The sequence below is a fragment of the Phragmites australis genome, chromosome 1 (assembly GCF_958298935.1).
Source record: "Phragmites australis chromosome 1, lpPhrAust1.1, whole genome shotgun sequence".
Classification (NCBI taxonomy): domain Eukaryota; kingdom Viridiplantae; phylum Streptophyta; class Magnoliopsida; order Poales; family Poaceae; genus Phragmites; species Phragmites australis.
The window spans coordinates 53,780,919-53,799,503 of NC_084921.1; the positions used below are offsets into that span (position 1 = coordinate 53,780,919).

The 18,585-nt window shown below is 43.3% G+C and overlaps 1 protein-coding gene across 3 annotated transcripts; it reads right to left on the reverse strand.

Annotated features, from left to right (window-relative positions):
- Positions 1–3,406: 3,406 nt before the first annotated feature.
- On the reverse strand, positions 3,407–17,956 carry LOC133927680 (formin-like protein 3). 3 transcript variants are annotated; one of them, XR_009911351.1, is made up of 9 exons: positions 17,672–17,956; positions 16,551–16,648; positions 15,749–15,996; positions 7,048–7,143; positions 6,773–6,929; positions 5,666–5,805; positions 5,530–5,565; positions 4,332–5,207; positions 3,407–3,624 (listed from the first exon to the last, which is right to left on the reverse strand). XR_009911351.1 is itself a non-coding variant. In XM_062374114.1 (8 exons), exons 2-8 carry the CDS (start codon positions 16,624–16,626, stop codon positions 4,401–4,403), a joined length of 1,560 nt encoding a protein of 519 aa, XP_062230098.1. In that variant the 5' UTR covers positions 16,627–16,648; positions 17,672–17,956; the 3' UTR covers positions 3,905–4,400. The 3 variants fall into 3 exon arrangements, 2 of the variants coding, with proteins under 2 accessions (XP_062230098.1, XP_062230103.1); XM_062374114.1 differs by lacking the exon at positions 3,407–3,624 and having other exon boundaries at positions 3,905–5,207; XM_062374119.1 differs by lacking the exon at positions 3,407–3,624 and adding an exon at positions 12,225–12,340 and having other exon boundaries at positions 3,905–5,207; positions 15,749–16,648; positions 17,672–17,955.
- Between the last annotated feature and the right edge of the window lie 629 nt (positions 17,957–18,585).

Below are 18,585 nucleotides of genomic sequence, written 5' to 3' on the forward strand. Positions count from 1 at the left end.
TTTATAAAAGTACTTACAAAGTTATTCACGAAAGTTTTATCGGGTTGCTGTTGGGAGATGCGCGCGGAGCCTATGAGTGCTCGCGCGCGAATTAGTGATGGCTGTGTTTCGTATCTAAGCTCTAAAATAAGAGTTGAAATGTCACTGTGGCGACCGTGTGACCTCCACATCCACGCACATGTATGTCAACGTGCTTGTACTGATCAATTGGTTTGTCATGCCTCGACAACTGTAAAACCCTTACCTGTAATCATATATCATGTAGAAATTAGCTCAACAAGCACACAATTACATATGCATGGTCGCACGTACAGTGAGAAATATAACTCCATAATATATTACGCAAGCACAATCTACTTCAACCGTTTATCATTTTCCCTAATACTCATATATGTATATATCTCTTTGATATAAACCTCAACGTAAATGAGTGCCCTTAAAAAAAACCATAGATTCACATACCACTGTGGAAATTTCCAAACCAGCACCGAGGCTTGTATCCCTAGCAAAAACAGCCACGGAATGAAGATGTAGCATCATTTCATTCACGGGGCCTGCTCAGATTCGGGCCTGGATCCTCTGCTATAATCGTGATTATTGCAGAGAGTTACTGTTTGAACAGTGTAATGTGTCTGATGCTACAGTACCCTGCATCAATTAAGTGCGATTACTGTAGTAAAGTACTGAAGCAACAGTACTTCCGTTCGCCAGATACTGTAGCATTTTCATTGGGTTGCCAGCTTTCGATCCGACGGCTGTAAACATCTCCTAATGTACATTACTGTTGATCATCTGCAGTGCTCCTCCACTGCAGAGGATCCCGATCCCTCAGATTCCTAGGTAGATTTGGACGTGCGTGTTGTCCACCAAAAGTAGCGCGCAAGCTTTGACCCCCCGTCCGATCACAGGATGGGGTCGCCGAAAGGCCAACACGTGCCGGGCATGATGAGCTAGCATTGACCAATTCTAATCAAATCCAAGAATTTTAAGTGGCGTAGCTGCCGCCGCGCAGGAGAATGTCAATTTTTCAACGGATTTGATTGGATGGTCCTGCGCTCGTGTAAGGTTGTCAACGCGTGCAAGCGATGTGCAGCGCAGGAGCCCTTTAGGTTCAACGCATGATTGTGCAACCAACAGAGAGAACGCTGCTGCAATGCAATGGAGAAGAACAGTTGACGGAGGAGGGCCGTTGGATGGTAATCGGATGGCTCATGGTTATCGAGTGTATACAGATGGGAAGAATTAGTCGGTTGAAGTATAGCATGTCCCTTTTCTTTAAGACCGGAGACTATTGGCAAGAGTATTTCTTAGAGGAGAGAGAATGCAAGAAACACATGATAAGAAATAATCCTCATATTGCATAATGTTTATAGTTTGTATCTAGAGAGTTTTGTATGACAAATAAATATCCTTCGCAAAAAAAGTATGATCAATAGATAAATACGATAACATATACCAATTACATTATTTCTTCCCTAACGCATATTTTATTGTTTCTTACCTCTTAGATTTCAAGCCTATCTTGTTTCTTTTATCATTTAATTTTTTATCACATCAGATTACATCCTATATAGACGTGCATTTAATATCTAAGACAAACCAAGTGGGATATTAAAAAAGGCATAAGCCTTATAACCTCAGATCAGGGGATTAACTCCCCAAAAAATCAGAGTGCAAAACCCACACACAAAAGCCACCCGATTCCATTTGGTGTGAATCAAAATGTGGCCTTCGGCCGAAGAGCCGAAGAGTCACACGGGAAGGCAATAATGGATACGAAAGTGTTTGTTTGATTAGCTTGCGTGACAATTTTTTTAAACATTGGACTTGTATTATAGGTCGCTGTCGCCGACTGTGACACTAGACCATGTTGTCGTGGTGGTTCTGGTATTGTGCTATGGCGCTATGCACCTCGAATATAGAAATCTCGTAGTGAGACTGAGATTATGTGTTTGCCTAATCGACAATTATGGAGTCATCTAAGAACGCAAAGAAGTGTTAAGGAAAAAGAAAAGGCAACAGAGCTCACGTAATGCTTCTTTCCCTCGATTCCCAATTATTGGGTTCACTGACTTGCGAGTGTTGTGACGATGAAGCCCTCCGGAATGTGCACATGGACAGACACATCAGGTAGATATCAGGCCCATGAACCTACAGTGTGAAATGAAATATTTTTCTCTCAGATTAGTACTACGGACGGTATTGGTCTGTTGGGTGACATAACTGTGTGTATGTCTAACACTCGACAGCGACGCAACACAATGCACTGTGATATTGGGTAATACAGCTGCTCTATATTGACTAAGAACATCTCAAGAGACTTCTAAAACTCACATTTATATATTGACTAAGAACATATCTAAGAGACTCTCTAAAACTCACATTTATATCCTCATATAAGGAGTCATACTTAAAAAATTCACCCTCTAAATTTTCTGGTTCTTCAATAGATTCTCTATTTATTGCCTCCTATACTCCAACATGCTGGCATTTATCTTTACACCTGAGTCACAACCAGCCCATCTGGCCCATGTGCTATACCCCATTCATCTTTCTCCTCCGCTTCAGTTTCTCACTCCACGGCTTCATTTTCTCATACAATAATAACAGCCGAATAATCTACTCCGTGGCTCGACAACGACAACTTGGACAAAGCTCAGACATAAACAGGTCACAAAAGCCATCGCATCACATAATAGAAAGAACATGGCTCAAAGCCCTCGTTGTCTTGGCCGATCCATCTATGATGATGCCAACCTCATCATCCTTCTTCATATGGCCCGAAGCCGTAGCCTGAAGCCGCGCCGCCCCTACCCAAAGCCGCATCGCCCCCTCTGTGCGCTACCCCAAAGCCGCATCGCGTTGCCGTCACCCCATTGACACCACCACCGTGCCGACCGCAGTTGTGTTGCTATGCTACACCATCACACCACGCCAAAACCCATCAACCAAAACAGTTGTCGTCACCCTCTCTGTATCGAGCAGATCTGGCCCGACCAAGCCCCGCACGCCCCCTTGATGATCCGCAGCCACTTCCCCCCGTCCAAGATCGATCTGCACTTCTCTCCACAGCACGAGAGGGTGACGCGGGACGACATGCTGACATGAGAAGACGAGCATAGGACCAGGATACATGATAGGGAGTGGACTCTCCCATCTCAAAAGTAGGTAAAAATAGTGAGACAGATACAAAGTTTGTTGAAAAATGATTTTGACCTATAAATCTCTAAATTTGACTATAGAGAGCTAAATAAAGAGGCTCTTAGTGATGCTCAAACAAGTGATTTGCGTCGCTCATAGATGGGCATAAAAAGAAATTGCACACAATTTTTAGAAGAAATTGCAGAAACAATAGGTTTGCATTATGATTTAAGCCATGACACCAAACTGTCTGCCTGCATAGATAAGTTATACATTTTCGGACTAGTCAGACATGGAGCACTCTCACAGTGTGTGGGGCTCCACAAAGATTCCTTAAAGCAATGCATTATTGTTCCTATGCTTCGCTTGAAATGAGGCAGAGGCCGCCAGGTTGAAATTGGATGTTGCTTTTGTAGTCAATATTAATTATCAAAGGCAGGCAAGTGCACAAATGCCTAAAGTCTAACAACCAACCTCTGGAATCTGCACAAAACAATGGAGTACCTAATTGCAACTGATACATCCCTACCTCAGTGCAGTAGGCGAAAAACAATGTTGTATCACCAGAATGTGGTAATCTTATTCTGCATGGAAGCGTGACATGCATAATTATTTGGGATACATACGACCAATAGGCACAAAAAATATTGGCACTAGCATAGCAGAGAGGAAAAAGGAAACTAAAAACACAGCAAAAGATTCAAGCATCAGCAGCCACTAAAGTTGCATCTTACACCAAGCAACAGAATTACCCGCTCAAAACATCACAACAACTATGTATTCTTGGATGATCTATCAAATAAATAACACAGCTAATAATAAGTTACAAACATGTCATGCTACGACATTTGCCATGGGCAGTCGAGTTCCATATTCTCTCTAGCTGTCAAAGAATTCTACAGTTTTTACTCTATTACCAGGACCAGAACAACTAGAACGGTCAATTTAACTGTTGAAGCAATTTGCGCTCAGCTGTCAGAATTCCATATTCTCTCTAGCAGTTGAAATCTACTGGTTCTACTCCACAACCAAGACCAGAACAATTAGAACGGTAAATCAACTGTTGCACGCTAAATCTAGCTTACTGACTAAATGTACAACACTACAACAATCTTCTCGGCTCCACAACACCCCTGGTGAGGCATCACCACAATCATATTCTTCAGTAAAACAAAGTCTATGAGACTTACCAATGTAAAGCTCCATGTCGTACAATCCCATGGGCTGGCTGGCGCTACTGATCTGCAGGTAAGGGACTACTATTTCCTGTCTGTTGGTGGGGGTGCTGTGGGGTATGGAGGAGGGCCATAGAACGTTCCCCCTAATCCCTGAAAAGCTGGAGGTGGGTTTGGAGCACCGGGAAAAACCGGTGGCATGTTGGTCATGGTAAAGTTAACCATAGGAGTGTATGATGGAAAAGTGCCAAATGTCATTCCAGTCATTGGACCAGGAGGCCCAACAGGAAAGGGTACAAATGCACCTGCTATAGGTGGTACAGTTGAGATTATTTGGGGTGGCATTGAAGTTGGCGGTGGTGGTGGGATTATTTGGGGTGGCGTTGAAGTTGGCGGTGGCAGTGGGCTAGGCTCTGGAGATGGAGGATACTCAGGTGGCGGTGGTGGTTGAAATGTATCAGGATGTGGGAATGGGGGTGGTGGTGGTGGTGGCTGTGATTGAGGCTGAGAGATATATGTGTCACCCTCTAGCTTCTGCCTCTTATTAACAGAAGAGTACTCTTCGATTTTCTGTGAAATGCTGCCCCCATTGGCTCGTGAAGATAAAACACCACTGAGGATATCTTCTGAAGCAGCACCTGCAGCAAACTTTGTCACAACATTAGCAGCTGTGGCACTGCGCTCATCACCATCTCCCACCTGTGAATACATCACTGCACTTGATTGTCCCTTCTGAAGAGAACCAGCGTTAGCTGAATGTGTGGCACCCGTGACAGGCATTTCAGAGAGACTGGACTTCTTAAGCCCTTGATTAGATGGCTGATGCCTTTCCACATCAATTCCAAGCTCTTGGCAGAGATCATTGGCTTTCTTGTATTGGGATTGAGCTGCCTGATTCATAATGGAAAAACATTAGTAATATAGGAAACATTTCTTTTCCTGCCTCTAAAAGGTTTACAAAAAATTCCATTTTATTATAGGGACTCTACAGTCTCATTCATCCCAATAGATGGCCCCGAGACATATTAGTACACAAGCACATGAGGATGAAGACATGCATTTAAGTATTTCTATGATACAAAAGTTCGATTCCTTGAGATAAAGTGATATCGCTTCATTTAAAAATTGTTTTCTTCATAACGTGTATTGTGGTTAGAAACTCAGCCAAATTTTATTAGAAAAAAAAAAGTCAATGCTGAGCGTAGTAAAATACCTGAAGCTGGCTTCTGACTTGTTCCGCTTTCAGCTCCTGAAAACAAATGAAACATTATAACCACCGAAAGATCCATTTAACAAACACTTGCTCAACCAAATAAAATAGACCTTACGCAACCATTTGCTTTACACACCTGCTCATTCAGTGCCTCCTTCAAATGATAAATCAGAGTGGCCCTGAGTGATTCTGACGTTTTGAGTTGTTCAATGGAGTTTCTGAGAATGTTACGTTGTTCCTGCAGCTCCTCCACAAAGCCAGATTCATTCCTGCTACCTGCCAATATGCAAGAGAAGACACTTAAGCTACAGCAGAGAGAAGACAATCAAAGCTAGCTTATAATTAAACTGCAGCTTTGTATACAACTGGATCTATGAAGGTTGGGCTGGTTTTAGTTGGAAAGGGGGAGCTAATCGACTGGTTGGGTTGTGCCAGGCCTTCTGAATGGGTTGACTGACTTCTACTAAAAGGCCCATAGCCCAACTATGAATATATTATCCATAGCACACTAATTTGCACAAGATATTCAATTTCTCTGCTCCAGATTCTAGTGTGTTGCCCTCCAAAGCCAAGGTTTGCATCCATTGCAGTCACGAAGCTGAGCTTGAAGCTGCTAGTGACAGGCCTATAGATTCACAGTAAGTATGAAAGGGTTGGTCAATAGCATAGCTCTCTTTTTCTCTCATTTGAAAGGAAAGGCTGTGATGCCTCCACCAGCCGCCAGATCTAGTCAAGGCTAAAGAAACTCACCAGTCACCGCTGATGGAGAAATCCAATTGCTACCTCCACTGCCAGAGAAGTCAAGTTCAAGATACTACTGGGGAAGTCCCATTGACACTGACGAAAGATGAGATGTTGAAAGAGGGTAAAACACAATAAGTCTAGTCACTGCACCATCTCTCGCTTGAGATAGGGATGAGGGTTTCAAACATAGGATACATCTCATTGAACAAATCATCTGGGCTCAAAGGTTTGTCAGTTGTAACCCAAGTGTGATGTAAGTGGTTTGCTCATTAGCTAATTCAACCTAGCTACGACATACCTATGCTCAGATTAACACAAACGAGTATGGCTGGATGAAGTTGCAGAGCACCACAAAAGCTCATAGAGGTAGTACTTGCAGACCACCAAAATAAAACTGAAACTTCAGATAATCACTACTATCTGCATACTATGAGCTATATATTAACTACTAAATACTAAACAGGATGTGTGACAATGTCTTTGTGAATATATATCTTACCTAAATAAGAGTTATTTCCATATGCTTCGTTGAGATTGTCAAAAATGCTAAGAGCAGCTTGGCATTTTTGCATCAGATAGTCCTCGTCTATAGGAGCATTCAGCACATGCTTGTAGCTAGAGACAACCTTCTCCAGCAACTCTCCACCAGGTTTTTTCTGTATGTGTGAGACTGTAAAAAATTGTACACCGCAGTACCACCAACACAGATGAATGATGGTATGAACCTCAATCGAGGGTCATGAAAATAGAAATAAATCAAATCAAGTCACTTACCAATTTGTTTCTGAGGTCCTTTAACCTTCTAAAAAAGTCATCCTTAAGACTTTGTCCTTGAATATCAAATATTCTACGATCTTCCCATATGTCAACCTGCAATGTTCAGAGAAAAACCATGAGATCAAATTTACATGAGTACACTATCACTCTCTTGTTTTTGCACCACAAGGCTTCACCAGGGCAGGCACAACACAAAGGAATGGAGAAAGTAGATGGGCACTAATAAAGGCAGCCAAGATTATGTAAAACTGCAATGTTGAAGCAAATTGTCAATGGGTCTCCATATACATCGCCTTGTGTAACTCACAACAAAGCGCGCCCCTGCATGCTTCCCTAGGTGGGATTGCTACGGACAGCAGTGGATATGGTACTTTTACATATGGGATAAACCCATAGCTTCGTATTTTTTTTGAGTTTTTCTTATAATCATTAGGCTTTATTGAAATAAAGTTATTTGTTACTTGCAAGGGTTATTAACAAACCCAGCCAGTTCATGCTCAACTAGACTCTCATACCAAAGAAGGTGGATGCTATTTTGGCCAAGGATTTTCGGCCTATTAGTTTAATTCACAGCTTTGCAAAGCTTGTGACCAAACTTACGGCTAATCGGTTATCCCCATGGCTGCCTTCCTTGATATCCTCTAATCAGAGCGCGTTTGTGCGAGGCCGTTCTATTCATGACAACTTTGTTTTGGTACAGCAGATGGCGAAGATGCTCCACCGCCAAAAAGATCCGTGCATGCTGTTGAAACTTGATATTTCTAAAGCATTTGACTCCGTTTCTTGGTCTTTCCTATTGGAAGTCCTCTCTCATCTGGGCTTTGGCCAGTAGTGGCGCAATTTAGTGTGCAATTTGCTATCTTCTGCGACCACCAGGGTTCTCCTAAATGGCAAGCCAGGAGATGAGATTGTGCATCGCGTGGGCATCGCCAAAGGTGATCCACTGTCTCCTATGCTCTTTATTCTCATCATGGATGTTCTAAATGCCTTAATTGCCAAAGCCAATGAAGAGGGCCTGCTGCAGCCGCTGACTACTAGGGGATTGGGTCATCGAGTATCTCTCTATGCTGACGATGTCATTCTTTTCATTCGGCCAAGTCCCGGTGAGCTGAAATTGATCATGGATATTCTCACTCTTTTTGCGGAAGCTTTGGGGTTAAAAACAAAACCTGCAGAAGTGTTCAATCTCTCCTATTCAATGCAGCGGCAATGATTTGGAGGTCTCTCAAGCGGCTCTGCAGTGTGACATTGCCAACTTTCCTTGCAAATATCTAGGCTTGCCTCTCTCGATTACATTACGAAGGCTGATGTGTTGCCGCTGATTGATAAAGTGGCGGACAAACTACCAGGGTGGAAAGCATCGCTTTTGACGAGGCCTGGTCGAGCAACTCTTGTGCAGGCGGTTTTGACTTCAATTCCTATATACTAACTAATTGCTATGGATCTCCCTAAATGGGCTCTGAAAGCCATTGATAAAAAACGTCAAGCATTTCTCTGGAAGGGCCGCAAGGAGGTCAATGGCGGCCATTGCCTTGTCCCTTGGGACAAAATTTGCAGGCTGTTGGAGCTTGGTGGGTTAGAAATTCACAACTTGAAAATACTTGGTTGGGCTCTGCGAATGAGGTGGCTTTGGCTTCAGAAAACCCAACTTGATCCGCCTTAGCAAGGATTGCAGCTACCTGTCCATAGCAACTCAGCAACATTTTTTGCAATCTCGGTTACCACACAAATTGGTAATGGTCTCAAATCTTTTCTGGTCGGATAGGTGGCTACATGGGCGTTCTATTGTGGAGCTTGCTCCATCCTTGATCGCTACAATTCCAAAGCGTGCTCTCAGGCGGAGAACGGTTGATGAAGCCCTTGAGGACCGATGTTGGGTTGGGTCCGGGACGCTCAGGGGGGCTTTTGGTGCCCGTCCTCATCGAGTTTATACACCTGTGGGAATTACTTGATGATGTGGTGTTACTACCTCAGGAGCAAGATCAATACTTTTAGATTCATTCTGCCTCCAGACAATTCTCCACCAAGTCTGCTTATAAAATGCTTTTTACTCGATCCACCACGTTGCAAGTTCTTTCTCTAGTTGGCCACCCGGAATAGATGTTGGACATCAGATCGACTTCAGCGTCGAAACCTTCCCCATACGAAATCATGTCCTTTGTGTGACCAAGCAGATGAAACGATATAGCATATCCTAACAAACTGTGTTTTCGCCGGCGAGTTTTGGTTCCATCTCCTTCATCGTGTTGGCCTGTAGGAGCTTGCACCAACCCAGCACAATATTGTTTTTGCTGATTGGTGGAGGGAGGTGTCAGGTAAAGTAGACAATTCTTACTAGAAGGGGTTGAATTCTCTAATCATGTTGGGCGCTTGGTGCTTGTGGAAACTCCAGAATGACTGCGTTTTTAGTGGAGCAACGCCACGGATTGAGGTTGCTTTACAAAAGGTTTCAGATGAAGCCAATCTGTGGTGTATGGTTAGGACATCGGGTCTGAGTGCTCTGTGGCCTGCTTAACTGGTTGTTTTGGTCGGGTCAAGTTTAACTTTTTAGTGGCGAGTGCCATGTTTTTGCTTGAGGGTGGGTTTTTGTTGTTTCTTCATGCCTTTCCCTCTTAGGGAGGTACTTGTATTCGAACTCTTTTCTTCTTAATACAAAGATACGTAGCTCTCGTGCGTGTTCGACAAAAAAAATGCTCAACTAGAACCACGTTCAAGCTTAAATGTCGACTCAAGCTTGTGCTTGGAAGTCAACACCCAAAAACATCACCAAGAAGGTCAACACCCAAAAACATCACCAAGCATATGAAAAGGAAAATGAATCCCATTTTACGGATTCCTGCAGTTTTGGTTTTCCTAAGGACGCATTTGTTCACGTGATTCACCTGTCCGACAATGATCGATTGTTCCTATTCCTCGTTCCATTTCCCCGAAGCAACTATTGCCAAAAGAGGGTGGGGATCCTAGATAAGAGCCCATGGAAGTATGTAATGCGATACCCTCCACTACAAAGGCACATCCCTTTTTTCCTGTACGTGATTGCAGTTTCTCCTCATGTGAATTGCTTGTTGATGTTTTTCTCTGCACACATTATGAAACAGATGTGGAAATTTATAAGACTTCAAAACGGATCCACATTTTCTCGAATTTATTTGGAATTTACATACAGAAAGTTGTGTGCTTCATAAATAGAAAGTTGCTCGATGTGAGATGAAAGTTCCTACAACTTTGATGAGTATGCAAGAATATGAATTTTTTTTACAACTAAAATGTAGTCATAGAGTTTCAATTTCTTTTAGATGCCTTATAAGAGGGGGGGGGGGAATAGATTTCGCTCCAAGGGGACCAAGAATAGATCTACGGTCATTGGAGACAAGGGATCAACCCATTGCGGGGTTGAATTTGGAGAACTTGTTGGATGGGGCGAACTAAGGGAGAGAAAACGAGTATGATTTGGGAAGGCCGAAGGGTTATCGGACAGCCATAAAACCGGCTCTCACCAAAGATAAAAATAGATATCGCCGGAAAGTGTAAAAAGAAACTTATTTAAGTAGGTGCTGGCATGTATGTAAAAGAGTTGGATTTTCAAGGGGGTGATCATGTTTAAGTGCAAGGAAACAAAATTCTCAAGGGATTGTGATATGAGAGATGGATGGATAATATAGAAGACCTAGTAACATGGAAAATTAACTATTCAATCATTTATTTAGGATTGCAACACTCGAAAAAGTCAACAGATATTAGTTTATGTTTCAAATGGAGATGCAGTGAAGAACAAGTACTAAACGGTCATGTTGTACATACATTTTGAAAGCTTAAAAAGATATAGATGACACTGTTGAAAGCTAGTAAAAATATAGATACTGATAGATACCAATGCGAACAAATTTTCATCTCGTCCTGACTAGAACAAGAGAAAACATGAGTTGCTACGGAGTGAGTTGAGGCGAATCTGTTTGCCAACTAAACCTGTAGTTCTTCAACAAAAAAAAAACAGTTATTCAACTCCGAAAGAATAGATATGAGGGCCCAAATCCACTCAAGACCTAGTACATATTAGAGATGGAGATAGCGAAGGAACCGGGAAAGAAGTCTCCTTAGTCCTTCCACAACTGATGCAAATAGTGCCCATACCGAAGATGGTCATACCATCATTATTCGCCACGGTCGTCAAAACGAAGTTACAGCTACATAAGAATTATTGCCTTGATTATGATGTCCATGCTGCCAAAGTCATTTGTGGAATCAGAATCCACAAAAGCAAGACATATGTGACCATAGATTGGTACCATAAGATGATTGCCGATGCTACTCTTGGTCAAAGCATAGCTATTAAGATTGGACTGGGTTGACGGTTTGACCGGAAAAATCCGGAACCAAAGCCACCGCCAGTAGACCGCCTATGCTATTGAACCGCATTAAAACTAGTGAAACCGATTGGATCGCCTGATTTTGTTGAAAACCTTATGGAAAAACCCAACCATTGGAAGTTGTACCTTGCATGTGGGCATGGAGGCGCTAAGTGCAATACGTAGTTGGAATAAAAAATGGTTGGTCTTGGGGTTCGAAGTCCAAACACGACCGCACCCTTGGAGGCATGACTCCCTACCATTGCACCACATGCTTCTTTGCTGAGTTTTATATGAAACTTAATATCTTTAATCCGTTTTGAGATGGTAGTCCAACCGGTTGAACCAAGCAAACCGTGAACCGCAGCTTGTCCGGTTCAAAGTTTGGTCCAGCTTCAATACCTATGGGTCAAAGTGTGCAGGTTCATCTGATGAGGATATACAACGCTAATCTATCCGTCATGTTCATGAAGTTGTGCGCACGTGTACAGAGGATTCAAGGCCAACAATATTGATATTTAGAAAGGAAATCAAGTCTTCTTTCCAACATATCAAACTGTACAAGATTTGGAGGTTCCTACCAAGAGTTATGGCGGTTTCATTGGATGTTGCGCAGGCTGTCATGGCAACGCGCCGGGATTGCTAAACGTGGAAAGTCCAAGGCTTACAAGGCATTATTTGAAGATATCTAGCTGTTCTACGGACTTCTAAATATTTAGCAGACTTACTTTTCGTGATTGACACGGATTCAAGTTGTTCCTAACACGGAGTTTGAATATTAGGAAAGTTTGAATTCAATTCGGATTGATCTCGTCACAACAAGCAAACCTGGATTAAAAAGTCCATATCTCTCACGTACGAAGTCCGATTCGAACGTGTGAGTACCCGTTGGAAAGCTTATTTGATGGCCCACACAATGGATTTAGTCCCACCTTTCGGTTGCACTGCAATATCAAAGAGAAACCAACGACAGAAGTTTAGTCTTTAATTATTCGAGTCTAAGTCGTGTAATGAGTTTGTTTCCTATTTTAGGTGTATTAGGAGTCTGTATAAGTTGGAGGTACGCGTCCATGTAACTCAAACTTGAAATTATGAATATATTTTAGCTACAAGCTACTCGCATGATGAGGGTCTCATGCTCGTTCTTCCTATGATTAGGCGTAGCCAACATAGAGGGGAATAGGGTGTTCCAATCAAGATCGTGCTTCCTTTTCCACTAGGAATTGAGGGTTCGGTAGTTATCTTTGAGAGTGAGATTTGATGAATCCATAGAGGTGCAAGTCCCTGCAATGGCAGCGGGTGAACATCTATGATTTGTCCTTGTTTATCTTCGGTGATCCTACATCGAGAAGATTTGTCGTCCCTTCCGCATCATACGGTTCCTCCCATATCATATGGTTTCAGATTGCTAGGTTGACTTGGTAGGATCTTGCAAACTTGGTCTGCATTTGGATTTCAATTTCAGATTGATGTTGGTCATACACTAATGGTTTAGGCCTAGGGTTGGATGATTCCCATCAGGTTCTATCGATTATTGGTGTTGATTCACATTAGATGGAGTTATCTCTCTATTGTAAATCAAGTTTGTAGTTATGAGTTATCTCGTTGAGTCTGTATTTTTTTGTGTGTGCGCATATCCATGTTGGGATGGCAGCACGGTTAGTCACAATTATGAGTTCTTCAGTGTCGTCATCAACTCCGCCATCGACCCAAAGCTTCAACCACCAGCACGAGTCGAGGACGACATGTTGTGAAGAAAGGGAGAATGATGAGGATATACAACGCTACTCTGATTGTCATGTTCATGAAGTTGTGTGCACATGTACAGAGGATTTCAAGGTCAACAATATTAATATTTGGAAAGGAAATCAAGTCTTCTTTCCAACAGATCAACAATATTGAATCCATAGGGGAAGTTTGTTACTAGTCCTAGAACACCATCATGGTCATCCATCACCATCAACCTGATTAAGTGCTTGCACCTATGCCCGCATACAAAGGTAAGGTCACAATAAAAACAAACAACCTTGTAACTGATCGGGCAATCTTAGTCGGCAATAGGCGGCGAAAAGCACACGCAATAGACAACAAAGCTTGCTTTTGAGTAGCGTAGATGTTTGCGACCCTTCAAGACGCAATACAAGCATCACTAGCACCAAGATGTTGGACGTTTGAAGAAAGGCTAGGTATCACATCTTGACATCCAATAGCAATCCAAACAACCCATAAATTACTTGCTACTGGGTCAAGATAAACCAAAAATGGAAGATCAAAGCGCGAAGTGTTTTGTGTACTCAAAACCTTCATATCAAGGTGCATTAATTTGCCCAAGGTGTGAATGTGCACCGGTGTCCAAATTGCATTTGGCGATACTCCCTTGAAGAAGTGGTATGTCGAGCCTCCCTCATGACATGGCTTCATCATACCACTTATGAGCAACGCCAGGGTCCTGTGGTATTTAAGCATGCCAAAGCTCTTCTTCAAAGGTGTGTTGTGTGTGAAAGAATCTCGATGAGCCATCTCAATTGACCTTCTTTACCAACAAGTGGGTAGAGATAGCGTGATCAAGTGCTACTACCAAATAAAATTAGTGATGTCCTTGACAGTCGGTGTCTATGGAACAACGCCCAACACCATTACGTGAGCCTCTACTTGCCTTAAGTAGCTATTGGAATATGTTGTGGCTACGAGACCATACAGTGAGTGTTGACCTCTGAGTACGACCAAAATGTGTAGAGTTTGGGGAGAGTGAGGGTGGAGAAAATGGAATGTATTCAATATGAGTATCAATCTCGTACATGGGCCTATGGATAGGTATTTATACTCATACCTCCCCTAGCAGATTACACAAATGCCCCTAGAAAAGGGGTGCGATGAGTGTCGAAGTAGTAACTTGCCACCCAGATATTACAGTTGTGCCCCTACTTGTGAGCGGCCCTAGACTAGGGGCGTCGGCAAACATTGTAACCCATGCAGGCTACCTACCCCCACACTTGGTTGACTTCATCCGGTCAATGTCTTGGGCCCCATCTCTGTAATTCTCGACGTAATTGGAGGGAACCCAGGAATGCTTCGAGTGGGTCCCACGAGCAAGGCCGAAGGCTCATACTTGGTTGACTTTATTCGGTCAATGTCTTGGGCCCATCTCTGTGATTCTCGACGTAATTGGAGGGAACCTAGGAATGCTTTGGATGGGTCCCACGAGCAAGGCCGAAAGCTTTCTGCTCTTGGGATTCTCCTCTTGGGTTGCCTTCGGCACACGTGGGGGCTTTGGTAAGGTCGTTCACTACAGAGGTTTCCCGCCATCCTTCGGTGCTTCAGCCTTTGGATCGCATTCAATGTCACCCCAAGCCTTCTCAAGCTATGCCTTTGGGTTACCTTCAACGCACCTCCGAGGCTCCGAAGGTCTTCTCAGGCAACGTCTTCGAGCCACCTTCGGCAAATTTTCGAAGGTCTTCTTGTGTTTCACCTTTGGTTCATCTCTGGTACTCTTCCGAAGGTGGTGGGGCTCCTTATGGATGATGACTCATCTTCTTCGCTCAGGCCATCGGGGGCGAGGTAGATTATCAACAAAGTAAGATTTTTTTTATATGTATCCCTATGTCATTGTGAGCCACGAGGAGTAAACTTATCTTGCAATTGGCTTTGATAAGGTCTTCCATCTTTTCGGCAAGGGAGGCTACAAGATCGAAACCATGGAACATGATAGTTTATACCAAGATGTTGTCAATCAAAGTGTTGGATGACAAACACAAGTTGCAACTTGCAAGGGTGGCTAACCACTTGGCAATCCAACCGGTCGTCCACAAGCGATCTTGATCTCTTGTGGCTAATTTCGCAAGTGAATAAACAAGAGAGGAACCAGAACATTTTCTTATTGTTTGATCTGTCCTCCCTAGTACAATGTTATATAATAGCAAAGCAAACAAACATGGAAATACTATATATGGAAACTTTGATATGTGATCCGGGAGTTTATGAAACAAACAGAAGGGATAAGAAACTATGGAATAGGTAGCTAATCTTTTGTTAATATGAATGAGCCCCAGATACTTTCGAACTATAGATTGGACCCCCAGAAAGAGTCCCTAATAGTACCCCTCTTGTTTACTTAGACTTCAGCTTAGCAAATGGTGATTGCCTATGGCATGCATATTAGTTCCATGCACCAATTAATCACAGGATACTAAAATTAACAATCTAGCAACCAGTTCCCTAAGGTAAACACACAAGTAACATGAAATAGTTATGAACAAATTCGTTATGCAATGAAAATTAAAACACAAATCTGAAGGAACATGAGCAATTAGGTGCTTCCATGAATATAAATATCAAGAATATATTCTACATACCAATCTTTTTACAACATTCCGCCCAAAATCATCGCCGTTGGTGAAGACTTCATTCAAGGCAGCAGGGATGACCCTTATGAATTCAGTTATATATCCACTACCTTCCTTTCTGCTATTCTGCATAATGTCATTTGCAAGGTACAACAAAGATACCCTCCTCTCACAAGGAGCTGAGCGAAACTCGCAGTCCCATGTTTCAACAACTTGTCGGCAGTAACGATGATGAAAGACACACCAATGTGACAAAGCTTTTCTTTTTGTTAAGCATGATATTATGTGAGTGAGTAAAATAATGTAGCACAGGAGGAAATAATCACACAGCAAAAGCAGCAGAGTAAGCTGTCCTTGTACGCAGATCAGGAAGCCGTGTACTGGAGCAAGGGCCAATGAATGACTAGCATAATGCTATTAACTGATCATAGTGATGACTGATGAATGACGGCCATCTACCGAATGAATAAATTGCATTACAACAGTTCTCTGGAATGGTAAGATTAACAACACTAACCTTTTATAGTTTTATGTAAGCTGTGAGACATGACTATGCACTTAGCAAACCTTATAAGCCAATGAATTTTGAAATTAAGTCATCTGAGAAGTTATGATGAATATTATTAGTTGGTTCTGTTTGTGTATTGTCCTGAGAGTAAATAGAAAATGTCTAATCCGCCCTCTTCATTCTGAACAACAGTTAGGTCACACCGCCACAGTTACACTGAAGCACATGAAGAAAAAAAGCACTAAGTTAATTGTGATGGATAAAATTTGCAGGACCACGCCTTGAAACTATCAATAAGGATACTCTCTATACTCTGTTGTGAGCTGTTAAGCTTTGCAAGTTTCTGAGCCAAGATCTGCTTGTTGAAACCCGCGCTCATTTTATTTCTCTGGCTTGCAAACCTGCAGAAATAACATTAAGCAAGTACATGTTACGAGGGAGCCACAGTCCACAAAGTACTACGTACTGAAATAATGTGTGGAAGACAACGAGCATGGAAAAGGTGGACAGGTAAAAATTCTGAGAACACCCTTGTACTTGATGAGACACTACATGATCAAAAATATTATGAATATCTTCACTTGGAAACCGTACCATAGACTGGCAAATATATTACTTAAAGTCCATGTTTGTCATTCCTAAGATTGCAATTGCACATGATATACAGTTTACCATATGCCGTTAAAAAGGAAAGGAGAGAATCCACAGAGAGGCACCTGGAATCCACTTTAAAACTGTTTCCTAACTCAACAAACTAGCATTGGTTGCCACACACAGAGACTCTTACTCGGCCTTTCCAAAAGAGGGGCAACATAAATCCGACCTTTTTGCTAAGGTCGTACTAGCATCTCCAGATGTGATGCAGAACAAAGCAAGCGGTAAATGAGAGCTACCTCTCCTTACCGGCCATCATCAGGAGGGGCTGCAGCAAAAGGCTGCCGGCATGGATAGCTGCAGGCTGTAGCACTGTCACAATCCGAGCAACTCCTGACGGGCCTCGATGCCCAACCAAACCTTGCAGGCACGGTTATCACCGAGGAAACGCACAGCAGCACAGGTGTATGTATGTATACGACATTGACGCAAACAACATCACCAGCAAACCAGAGAAAAACAATCCGCCGCTCAAAACTAATGGCAACCCTTCGCGACTCCGAATCAATTCCGGTTTCCAACCATCCCCAGCGCTGCAACTATCGAATCGGGGGAAATTTTCCATGCTTGAGCATGAGCACCCCCGAAAAAAATCATCTCGCCCGCTCGTACCATGAAAGCAATAAAAATAGTGAAACCCACCAGCGACTCCTAGAATCCCAGAGCCCGCGAAAAACCTTAGAAACGCAGCGGCAGAGCGAGCTCCGAGCTAGATCAAAAGTAGCGCAAGAGGAGAGAGGGGGGGAGGGGGCGAGAGAGAGATCCCTGACCTTGGTACGCCGGGCAGGTGTGCCGAATTCGAGGGCGCCGCCTAGGGAGCACGCATTGGAGGGAATTCTAGGGTTTAATCAGGGATTTGGGGGGAGGAATTTGCAGAGGGGTGGGGGGAGGAGACGTTACTGCTCGCTGCAGCTGCTGCCTGGCTGTGACCCGGCAGCGGCGACGAGGTGCGCGGGGAACGTGAGCTGGATGACGACGCGAGATGACGTGATCTGCCCTCCCCTCCCCTTCCCTGGTCTCGTCTGGTCGGTCAATCTCTCTAGTCTCTACCCTCCAGGTTCCAGCCGTCCGCGCTTTAGTTATTACTGCTCCTATCGGGCGTCACCGTATGAAACATGGGGTTTGCACCCGCCGGTTCGCTACTGCTATTGTGTGCCGTTGCGCGCGCAGGGTGGGGCCCGCTTGTCACTATTACTTGTACAAAACCAAAGTCATGAGTAATGCTATCCAAGTGAGCTGTCGGGTCGGTCCGATACGGGTCCAACTAGATATGATCTGGTTACAGCCTAGTTAGATAGTCGCATTAAGTTTCACGAGCTGGATCGCGACCTGAGTTCACGGCACGGTCTGTCAACCATCATGTTGTGCCATACCTAGGTCGGCTTGGGCACGATTGCGGCATGACGGCTCAGTCGGTCCGGCAGCACGGCGTGGTCCGGTGGTACGGCACGGCACGGCATGGCCTGACGGTATGGAGGCACGGTAGCGCATGGCCGACATGTCAGGCATGGAGGAGGGCAAAAATAGAAAAAATCAAAAATGATAGTTACAAAATTAGAAAAATAAAAATAGAAAATAGATAAAAATAAGTTTTATTGATTAGTTGCCTTGTTAAAAATATTTCTATAAGAAGGAAAAAAGAGTACAACATATACTTCAAAAATTACATAGTTTAAATAGACAT

What these genes read in the sequence shown, in the direction of transcription:
- LOC133927680 (XM_062374114.1), bottom strand. Translation starts at nt 16,626, where the DNA reads ATGAGCGCGGGTTTCAACAAGCAGATCTTGGCTCAGAAACTTGCAAAG. An exon ending in AGGACCTCAGAAACAAATTG is followed by an intron (nt 6,930 to 7,047) that starts GTAAGTGACTTG and finishes TCACACATACAG; the next exon opens with AAAAAACCTGGTGGAGAGTT. An exon ending in AGGAGGCACTGAATGAGCAG is followed by an intron (nt 5,566 to 5,665) that starts GTGTGTAAAGCA and finishes ATTTGTTTTCAG; the next exon opens with GAGCTGAAAGCGGAACAAGT.